We start from the raw sequence: 12,500 nt of genomic DNA on the forward strand, positions 1-12,500 counted from the left end.
TACACACACACACACACACACACACATCATTCAGTCAGCTGCAGTAATTACTCTGCTCATGTAGAGAAGAACACACCCTCACCTGAAGTTCAGAAAGCGTATGCTGTCATAGATTTCGTAAATGGTCCTCCAGCTGTAGATGTCCACTATGGCAGTTGCCACGGTAATGAGCGCCATTAGTGCGAGCTTTACGAGGTGACTGACCTGAACCAGCATCATGGTTGCCACGAGCGACAGCACAGCCATGAAGCTGTAGTATTGTGGGTTTTCAACACAACCACCTTCACCCAGAAACTTCAGCGTTAGTCCTGAAGTGGTGTTGAGAAGAATGACTGAGGGCTGACAGCTCAACTACAACACACACACACACACATGCACACACACACACACACACAGATATTAGATCAGGAAGCAAAAGAAGGAAAAACACACAAAGAGCAGTTCTTCTCACCATGTCAGCCACCTCAGCCATGGCCAGAACAAAGATGGCAGCCATTGCCCAGGTGTTCCTCGCCCAGCGTGTCCGATCGATCCACATTGAGAACGACACCAGCTTCTCTGAGAACAGCTAACACAACACATCAGAACTATCACCACCTCCATCATCATCATCATCTTCACCACCATCACCTCCATTATCATCATCTTCACCATCATCACCATCATCATCATCATCTTCACCATCATCATCACCTCCATTATCATCATCTTCACCATCATCACCTCCATTATCATCATCTTCACCATCATCACCACCATTATCATCATCTTCACCATCATCACCTCCATCATCTTCACCATTATCATCACCTCCATCATCATCACCATCATCTTCACCATCATCATCACCATCATCTTCACCATCATCATCACCTCCATCATCATCACCATCATCTTCACCATCATCATCACCTCCATTATCATCATCTTCACCATCATCACCTCCATTATCATCATCTTCACCATCATCACCACCATTATCATCATCTTCACCATCATCACCTCCATCATCTTCACCATTATCATCATCATCACCTCCATTATCATCATCTTCACCATCATCACCTCCATCATCATCATCACCATCATCACCACCATTATCATCATCTTCACCATCATCACCTCCATCATCTTCACCATTATCATCATCATCACCTCCATTATCATCATCTTCACCATCATCACCTCCATCATCATCATCACCATCATCTTCACCATCATCATCACCTCCATTATCATCATCTTCACCATCATCACCTCCATTATCATCATCTTCACCATCATCACCACCATTATCATCATCTTCACCATCATCACCTCCATCATCTTCACCATTATCATCATCATCACCTCCATTATCATCATCTTCACCATCACCACCATTATCATCTTCACCATCATCATCATCATCACCATCATCACCACCATTATCATCATCTTCACCATCATCACCACCCTTATCATCACCACCATTATCATCATTTTCACCACCATTATCATCTTCACCATCGTCACCTCCATTATCATCATCTTCACCATCATAATCACCTCCATTATCATCATCTTCACCATCATAATCACCTCCATTATCATCATCTTCACCATCATAATCACCTCCATTATCATCATCTTCACCACCATTATCATCATCTTCACCATCATCACCTCCATTATCATCATCTTCACCACCATTATCATCTTCACCATCATCACCTCCATTATCATCATCTTCACCATCATAATCACCTCCATTATCATCATCTTCACCATCATAATCACCTCCATTATCATCATCTTCACCATCATAATCACCTCCATTATCATCATCTTCACCTCCATTATCATCATCTTCACCACCATTATCATCTTCACCATCGTCACCTCCATTATCATCATCTTCACCATCATAATCACCTCCATTATCATCATCTTCACCATCATAATCACCTCCATTATCATCATCTTCACCTCCATTATCATCATCTTCACCACCATTATCATCTTCACCATCGTCACCTCCATTATCATCATCTTCACCATCATAATCACCTCCATTATCATCATCTTCACCATCATAATCACCTCCATTATCATCATCTTCACCTCCATTATCATCATCTTCACCATCATAATCACCTCCATTATCATCATCTTCACCATCATAATCACCTCCATTATCATCATCTTCACCATCATAATCACCTCCATTATCATCTTCACCTCCATTATCATCATCTTCACCACCATTATCATCTTCACCATCGTCACCTCCATTATCATCACCACCATTATCATCATTTTCACCATCATCACCTACATCATCTTCACCACCATCATCATCTTCACCATCATCATCATCATCATCACCACCACCATTATCATCATCTTCACCATCACCTCCATCATCAGCATCTTCACCATCATCATCATCTTCACCATCAACAACACCACCTCCATCATCCTCATCATCATCACAACCATCATCATCATCTTCACCATCAACAACACCACCTCCATCATCCTCATCATCATCACAACCATTATCATCATCTTCACCATCATTATCACCTCCATCATCATCATCATCACAACCATTATCATCATCTTCACCATCATCACCTCCATCATCACCATCATCACCACCACCTCTATCATCATCATCTTCACCATCATGATCAACTCCATCATCATCACCACCATCTTCACCATCATTATCATCATCACCAGTCAGTGTTTCGTAATAACTCCACCCACAGCCTAACCCTAGCCAATCAGAACATTACACAAATAAATGCTTAAATAAATACACATTCACAATCAAGCAGCATAAAATAGAACTCCTGTGCCGTACCCCTGGGAAAATGGCTGCCAGTGAGCAGATGGTGAGGATGAGGAGCAGCACTTCACCCACTGCCAGCGTTACATAGTTTACCGTCAGCCTATCAGAGACAAGGACAGAAATAATTAGCCAGTGGAGATACAGGAATAGAGAACATCAGAAAGCAGTGTTTGACCTGTATGACCTTAATATTACTGAAGCATTGGGAGTTTAATACATCAGGTTCTTTATTAGCTCCTCCCCCACACAGAAGAGAATTGCTTAGAACCCGCCTCCACCTCAGTGTGGCGTTTACAGACGGTCAGGGAAAGAAAAGTCTTGTCAGTGTTGCCACTGCAGTTCCTACACAGCAGAGGGCACTAATACATATGCTTTAATTCAGTGTGAACATCTCAGGTGGTTGTGGTGGTGCTGCTGACTCACTGAGGATCGATCAGAACTTCCATGGCGGAGGTGAAGAGAAGAATGATGCAACTGCAGCTGAACGCGATGCCAGTCTGACGTTCTTTCTCTGCCGAGTAACGAGACTCGAGATCGGAATCGACAAAGTGCAGAGACAGAGCGGTGGTGCTCTTCTCCTTCATCCTACACCACAGAGAGAGAGAGAGAGAGAGACAGAGAGAGAGAGAGAGAGAGAGAGAGAGAGAGACAGAGACAGAGAGAGAGAGAGAGAGAGAGAGAGAGAGAGAGAGACAGAGACAGAGAGAGAGAGAGAGACAGAGGGAGAGAGAGAGAGACAGAGAGAGAGAGAGAGAGAGAGACAGAGAGACAGAGAGAGAGAGTATGGAGGAAAACAGAGGAGCATGATTTGTCAGTGCAACACCAGAAGGGGGCGGGATTTATTGAGTCATTTTAATTTTATCAATTTGTACACATTCTTTAACCCTTTGGACAAGTTACTCAGAACTTAGAACTGTGTTTGAGACCCCTAGTGTAGTGTGTGTGTGTGTGTGTGTGTGTGTGTGAGTGTGTGTGTGTGTGTGTGTGTGTGTGTGTGTGTGTGTGTGTAAATACTCACGTCTTCTCTGACTCTCGGTCCAGTAGAGCTTTACTCAGCAGTCTGTTCAGTTCCTGTTGGTTCTCCATCTCTCCGTCTGACAGATTGCTCAACTGCAGCTTCTGAAACACCAGCAGAAATGTGTGAATAACCACTCTCTATACCCTAACCCCTACACCCTAACCCCTATACCCTATCTCCTGATCCCTATACGCTAACTCCTATACCCTAACCCCTATCTCCTAATACCTATATGCTAACTCCTATGCCCTAACCCCTATCTCCTAATACCTATATGCTAACTCCTATACCCTAACCCCTATCTCCTAATACCTATACGCTAACTCCTATACCCTAACCCCTATCTCCTAATACCTATATGCTAACTCCTATGCCCTAACCCCTATCTCCTAATACCTATATGCTAACTCCTATACCCTAACCTCTATCTCCTAATACCTATATGCTAACTCCTATACCCTAACCCCTATCTCCTAATACCTATATGCTAACTCCTATACCCTAACCCCTATCTCCTAATACCTATATGCTAACTCCTATGCCCTAACCCCTATCTCCTAATACCTATACGCTAACTCCTATACCCTAACCCCTATCTCCTAATACCTATATGCTAACTCCTATGCCCTAACCCCTATCTCCTAATACCTATATGCTAACTCCTATGCCCTAACCCCTATCTCCTAATACCTATATGCTAACTCCTATGCCCTAACCCCTATCTCCTAATACCTATACGCTAACTCCTATACCCTAACCCCTATCTCCTAATACCTATACGCTAACTCCTATACCCTAACCCCTATCTCCTAATACCTATATGCTAACTCCTATGCCCTAACCCCTATCTCCTAATACCTATACGCTAACTCCTATACCCTAACCCCTATCTCCTAATACCTATATGCTAACTCCTATGCCCTAACCCCTATCTCCTAATACCTATATGCTAACTCCTATGCCCTAACCCCTATCTCCTAATACCTATATGCTAACTCCTATACCCTAACCCCTATCTCCTAATACCTATATGCTAACTCCTATACCCTAACCCCTATCTCCTAATACCTATATGCTAACTCCTATGCCCTAACCCCTATCTCCTAATACCTATATGCTAACTCCTATGCCCTAACCCCTATCTCCTAATACCTATATGCTAACTCCTATGCCCTAACCCCTATCTCCTAATACCTATACGCTAACTCCTATACCCTAACCCCTATCTCCTAATACCTATATGCTAACTCCTATACCCTAACCCCTATCTCCTAATACCTATATGCTAACTCCTATACCCTAACCCCTATCTCCTAATACCTATACGCTAACTCCTATACCCTAACCCCTATCTCCTAATACCTATATGCTAACTCCTATGCCCTAACCCCTATCTCCTAATACCTATATGCTAACTCCTATACCCTAATCCCTATCTCCTAATACATATATGCTAACTCCTATGCCCTAACCCCTATCTCCTAATACCTATATGCTAACTCCTATACTCTAACCCCTATACCCTAGCTCCTAATCCCTATACGCTAACCTCTATCTCCTACACCCTAACCCCTATACCCTAATCCCTATCTCCTAATACCTATATGCTAACTCCTATGCCCTAACCCCTATCTCCTAATACCTATATGCTAACTCCTATACCCTAACCCCTATCTCCTAATACCTATATGCTAACTCCTATACCCTAATCCCTATCTCCTAATACCTATATGCTAACTCCTATACCCTAACCCCTATCTCCGAATACCTATATGCTAACTCCTATACCCTAATCCCTATCTCCTAATACCTATATTCGTCCTAACCGTTCCACGGAAGACGCCATCACCACAACCCTGCATCTGGCCCTCACACACCTGGACTGCAAAGACTCCTACGTCCGAATGCTGTTCATAGACTTCAGTTCAGCATTCAACACAATCATCCCTCAGCAGCTGATTAAGAAGCTGAGTCTCCTGGGCCTGAACACCTCTCTCTGCAACTGGATCCTGGATTTCCTGACTGGGAGACCTCAGTCAGTCCGGATCGGGAGCAGTATCTCCAGCACCACCACACTGAGCACTGGAGCACCTCAGGGCTGTGTGCTCAGTCCATTGCTGTTCACTCTGCTGACTCACGACTGTGCAGCAATGCACAGCTCCAACCACATCGTCAAGTTCGCTGATGACACGACCGTGGTGGGTCTCATCAGCAAGAACGATGAGTCAGCATACAGAGAGGAGGTGCAACATCTAACAGCCTGGTGTAGAGCCAACAACCTCTCCCTGAACGTCGACAAGACTAAAGAGATGGTTGTTGTCTTCAGGAGAGCACAGTGTGATCATTCTCCGCTGTCCATCGATGGCTCCTCGGTGGAGATCGTCAAGAGCATCAAATTCCTTGGTGTCCATCTGGCGGAGAACTTCACCTGGTCACTCAACACCAGCTCCATCACCAAGAAAGCCCAGCAGCGCCTCTACTTCCTGAGGAGACTGAGTAAAGCCCATCTCCCTTCCCCCATCCTGACTGTGTTCTACAGATGGACCATCGAGAGCGTCCTGAGCAGCTGCATCACTGCCTGGTTTGGGAACTGGACCGTCTCAGATCACAAGACCCTTCAGCGGATAGTGAGGACAGCTGAGAAGATCATCAGCGTCTCTCTCCCCTCTATCACAGACATTTACACCACACACTGCATCTGCAAAGCTAACAGCATTGTAGATGACCCCACACACCCCTCACACACACTCTTACACACCGCACACACCCCTCACACACACTCTTACACACCCCACACACCCCTCACACACACTCTTACACACCCCACACACCCCTCACACACACTCTTACACACCCCACACACCCCTCACACACACTCTTCACCCTCCTGCCATCTGGAAAGAGGTACCGGAGCATTCGGGCCCTCACAACCAGACTGTGTAACAGTTTCTTTCCTCAAGCCATTAGGCTCCTCAACACCCGGGACTGAACTGTTCTACACTCTCACACACACACACACACACACACACACACTCTCACTCAGGACTGAACTGTACAAAACTCTCTGTCTCTCTCACACACAGATACACACACTCTCTCTTGACTGTGTGGACGCACACACACACACACATAATTTATACTGTTCATTACTTACTGCACTACCTCTACCTGTCATCCGCTGCTATAGTTATATTTATGTTTATTTCTATTTGCACTACCTCAACCGCTGCTGTGTATTTTTGCACAATACTTTTTTTTACATCATTTCACTTTATCTATTTTATTTCACTTACATTCCAGTACACGTTCTTTTATTTCTTTTCGGCGCTAAGTGTCCTGTGTTCTTTTGTGTTGTCTTTATTGTATTTATTGTCTTTTTTGCACTGTCTTGTCTATGTTCTGTTTGCACCTAGCTGCACACTGTGCACTTTACGTGGCTAAGACAAACTTCTGTCCTAGCTCTGTGGTGTTGTTTGTTGTTTTGTATTGAACTTGTTGTTGTATGTTTATGTCGCACCAGGTCCTGGAGAAACGTTGTTTCATTTCACTATTGTACTGCGCCAGCTGTATGTGGTTGAAATGACAATAAAAACTTCTTGAATCTTGAATCTATATGCTAACTCCTATACTCTAACCCCTATACCCTAGCTCCTAATCCTTATACACTAACCTCTATCTCCTACACCCTAACCCCTATACCCTAACCCCTATCTCCTAATACCTATATGCTAACTCCTATACCCTAATCCCTATCTCCTAATACCTATATGCTAACTCCTATACTCTAACCCCTATACCCTAGCTCCTAATCCCTATACGCTAACCTCTATCTCCTACACCCTAACTCCTATACCCTAACCCCTATCTTCTAATACCTATACGCTAACTCCTATACCCTAACCCCTATCTTCTAATACCTATACGCTAACTCCTATACCCTAATCCCTATCTCCTAATACCTATACGCTAACTCCTATACCCTAACCCCTATCTCCTAATACCTATATGCTAACTCCTATACCCTAATCCCTATCTCCTAATACCTATACGCTAACTCCTATACCCTAACCCCTATCTCCTAATACCTATATGCTAACTCCTATACCCTAACCCCTATCTCCTAATACCTATATGCTAACTCCTATACCCTAATCCCTATCTCCTAATACCTATATGCTAACTCCTATACCCTAACCCCTATCTCCTAATACCTATATGCTAACTCCTATACCCTAATCCCTATCTCCTAATACCTATACGCTAACTCCTATGCCCTAACCCCTATCTCCTAATACCTATACGCTAACTCCTATACCCTAATCCCTATCTCCTAATACCTATATGCTAACTCCTATACCCTAACCCCTATCTCCTAATACCTATATGCTAACTCCTATACTCTAACCCCTATCTCCTAATACCTATACGCTAACTCCTATACCCTAACTCCTATACCCTAACCCCTATCTCCTAATACCTATACGCTAACTCCTATACCCTAACCCCTATCTTCTAATACCTATACACTAACTCCTATACCCTAACCCCTATCTTCTAATACCTATACGCTAACTCCTATACCCTAACCCCTATCTTCTAATACCTATACGCTAACTCCTATACCCTAATCCCTATCTCCTAATACCTATACGCTAACTCCTATACCCTAATCCCTATCTCCTAATACCTATATGCTAACTCCTATACTCTAACCCCTATACCCTAGCTCCTAATCCCTATACGCTAACCTCTATCTCCTACACCCTAACCCCTTTACTCTAACTACTCTACCCTACCCCTATACCTAGCTGCACACTTTGCACTTTATGTGGCTTGGACAAACTTCTGTCTTAGCTCTGTGTTGTTGTTTGTTTGTGTTTGATCTTCATGCTGTATGTTTCTGTAGCACCAGGTCCTGGAGAAACGTTGTTCCATTTCACTATGTACTGTGTCAGATATATGTGGTTGAAATGACATTAAAGCTTCTTGAATCTTGAATCTAATTGCTCTTCCCAAACCTATACTCCTTACTCACTATTCCCTAACCCCTACACCCTACTCACTATTCCCTAACCCCTACACCCTACTCACTATTCCCTAACCCCTACACCCTACTCACTATTCCCTAACCCCTACACCCTACTCACTATTCCCTAACCCCTACACCCTACTCACTGTTCCCTAACCCCTACTCCCTACTCCTTACTCACTATTCCCTAACCCCTACTCCCTACTCACTATTCCCTAACCCCTACTCCCTACTCCTTACTCACTATTCCCTAACCCCTACACCCTACTCACTATTCCCTAACCCCTACTCCCTACTCACTATTCCCTAACCCCTACTCCCTACTCACTATTCCCTAACCCCTACTCCCTACTCCTTACTCACTATTCCCTAACCCCTACTCCCTACTCACTATTCCCTAACCCCTACTCCTTACTCACTATTCCCTAACCCCTACTCCTTACTCACTATTCCCTAACCCCTACTCCTTATTCACTATTCTCTACTCCCTACACACTATTCCCTAACCCCTACTCCCTATTCCTTAACCCCTACTCCCTATTCCCTAACCCCCACTCCTTACTCACTATTCCCTAACCCCTACTCCTTACTCACTATTCCCTAACCCCTACTCCATACTCCCTATTCCCTAACCCCTACTCCTTACTCACTATTCCCTAACCCCTACTCCATACTCCCTATTCCCTAACCCCTACTCCATACTCCCTATTCCCTAACCCCTACTCCTTACTCACTATTCCCTAACCCCTACTCCCTAACCCCTACTCCCTACTCCTTACTCACTATTACCTAACCCCTACTCCCTATTGCCTAACCCCTACTCCCTACTCCTTACTCACTATTCCCTAACCCCTACTCCTTAATCACTATTCCCTACTCCTTACTCACTATTCCCTACTCCCTATTCCCTACTCCTTATTCACTATTCCCTACTCCCTATTCCCTACTCCTTATTCACTATTCCCTACTCCCTACTCCTTACTCACTATTCCCTATTCCCTACTCCTTATTCACTATTCCCTACTCCCTACTCCTTACTCACTATTCCCTACTCCCTATTCCCTACTCCTTACTCACTATTCCCTACTCCCTATTCCCTACTCCTTATTCACTATTCCCTACTCCCTACTCCTTACTCACTATTCCCTACTCCCTATTCCCTACTCCTTATTCACTATTCCCTACTCCCTACTCCTTACTCACTATTCCCTACTCCCTATTCCCTACTCCTTACTCACTATTCCCTAACTCCTACTCCTTACTCACTATTCTCTAACCCCTACTCCTTACTCACTATTCTCTACTCCCTATTCCCTACTCCTTACTCACTATTCCCTAACCCCTACTCCTTACTCACTATTCCCTAACCCCTACTCCTTACTCACTATTCCCTACTCCCTAACCCCTACTCCTTAGACACTATTCCCTACTCCTTACTCACTATTCCCTAACTCCTACTGCTTACTCGCTATTCCCTAACCCCTACTCCTTATTCACTATTCCCTACTCCCTACTCCTTACTCACTATTCCCTAACTCCTACTCCTTACTCACTATTCCCTAACCCCTACTCCTTATTCACTATTCCCTACTCCCTACTCCTTACACACTATTCCCTACTCCTTACTCACTATTCCCTAACTCCTACTCCTTACTCACTATTCCCTAACCCCTACTCCTTACTCACTATTCCCTACTCCCTATTCCCTACTCCTTACTCACTATTCCCTACTCCCTACTCCCTACTCACTATTCCCTAACCCCTACTCCCTACTCCTTACTCACTATTCCCTAACCCCTACTCCCTACTCACTATTCCCTAACCCCTACTCCTTACTCACTATTCCCTAACCCCTACTCCTTATTCACTATTCTCTACTCCCTACACACTATTCCCTAACCCCTACTCCCTATTCCTTAACCCCTACTCCCTATTCCCTAACCTCCACTCCTTACTCACTATTCCCTAACCCCTACTCCTTACTCACTATTCCCTAACCCCTACTCCATACTCCCTATTCCCTAACCCCTACTCCTTACTCACTATTCCCTAACCCCTACTCCATACTCCCTATTCCCTAACCCCTACTCCATACTCCCTATTCCCTAACCCCTACTCCTTACTCACTATTCCCTAACCCCTACTCCCTATTCCCTAACCCCTACTCCCTACTCCTTACTCACTATTACCTAACCCCTACTCCCTATTGCCTAACCCCTACTCCCTACTCCTTACTCACTATTCCCTAACCCCTACTCCTTAATCACTATTCCCTACTCCTTACTCACTATTCCCTACTCCCTATTCCCTACTCCTTACTCACTATTCCCTACTCCCTATTCCCTACTCCTTATTCACTATTCCCTACTCCCTACTCCTTACTCACTATTCCCTATTCCCTACTCCTTATTCACTATTCCCTACTCCCTACTCCTTACTCACTATTCCCTACTCCCTATTCCCTACTCCTTACTCACTATTCCCTACTCCCTATTCCCTACTCCTTATTCACTATTCCCTACTCCCTACTCCTTACTCACTATTCCCTACTCCCTATTCCCTACTCCTTATTCACTATTCCCTACTCCCTACTCCTTACTCACTATTCCCTACTCCCTATTCCCTACTCCTTACTCACTATTCCCTAACTCCTACTCCTTACTCACTATTCTCTAACCCCTACTCCTTACTCACTATTCTCTACTCCCTATTCCCTACTCCTTACTCACTATTCCCTAACCCCTACTCCTTACTCACTATTCCCTAACCCCTACTCCTTACTCACTATTCCCTACTCCCTAACCCCTACTCCTTAGACACTATTCCCTACTCCTTACTCACTATTCCCTAACTCCTACTGCTTACTCGCTATTCCCTAACCCCTACTCCTTATTCACTATTCCCTACTCCCTACTCCTTACTCACTATTCCCTAACTCCTACTCCTTACTCACTATTCCCTAACCCCTACTCCTTATTCACTATTCCCTACTCCCTACTCCTTACACACTATTCCCTACTCCTTACTCACTATTCCCTAACTCCTACTCCTTACTCACTATTCCCTAACCCCTACTCCTTACTCACTATTCCCTACTCCCTATTCCCTACTCCTTACTCACTATTCCCTACTCCCTACTCCTTACTCACTATTCCCTAAGCCCTACTCCCTACTCCTCACTCACTATTCCCTAACCCCTAACCCCTATTCACTATTCCCTAAACTACCCTGTTGATTAAAACATTTCTATAGTGATTATCAGAATGTCCTAGATGCTTATCGTATGCCTGACCTGTGTGCTTCCCTCGCCCGTATTATTAGCGATGCTGCGGACGGAACACACACTGCCCGTTGTCTCCGTGGTGGCGATGAGTGGAGCAGAGTTCCCATTGGTCAGTACACCACCCATCTGAAGAAAAGTGGGTGGGGTTTATGCAGTATATGGAAAATAGCACTGTTAGGGAAAACATCCTTCATTTCATTAGTTGCTGTCACTCACCCATCCATTACTGACTCCGCCCACTGTGTCTGTTTCCTTGGGAACAATCACCAGGTAAGTTTCAATACCTTTCTCCATCAGGTACTCACAGCGCTCTCCTCCGTTCCCCGGCTCC

At 44.5% G+C, this 12,500-nt stretch overlaps 1 protein-coding gene across 3 annotated transcripts in view; it reads right to left on the reverse strand.

The window, feature by feature from the left end:
• LOC131353983 (adenylate cyclase type 3-like) overlaps positions 1-12,500 on the reverse strand; it is a 34,648-nt gene that overhangs the window by 12,323 nt on the left and 9,825 nt on the right. For all 3 annotated transcript variants that reach the window (XR_009204682.1, XM_058391162.1, XM_058391161.1), the window contains 7 exons: positions 12,386-12,500; positions 12,179-12,295; positions 3,858-3,958; positions 3,263-3,424; positions 2,852-2,939; positions 452-568; positions 83-351 (listed from right to left, as the gene is read on the reverse strand). The exon at positions 12,386-12,500 is cut by the window's right edge and continues 54 nt beyond it. Coding sequence is in view for 2 of the 3 variants with exons in the window: in XM_058391162.1 (XP_058247145.1) it covers positions 83-351; positions 452-568; positions 2,852-2,939; positions 3,263-3,424; positions 3,858-3,958; positions 12,179-12,295; positions 12,386-12,500 (969 nt within the window). In the remaining variant the exon portion in view is untranslated. The remainder of the gene's footprint in view (positions 1-82; positions 352-451; positions 569-2,851; positions 2,940-3,262; positions 3,425-3,857; positions 3,959-12,178; positions 12,296-12,385) is intronic.

Source organism: Hemibagrus wyckioides, linkage group LG06 (genome assembly GCF_019097595.1).
Source record: "Hemibagrus wyckioides isolate EC202008001 linkage group LG06, SWU_Hwy_1.0, whole genome shotgun sequence".
Taxonomy (NCBI): domain Eukaryota; kingdom Metazoa; phylum Chordata; class Actinopteri; order Siluriformes; family Bagridae; genus Hemibagrus; species Hemibagrus wyckioides.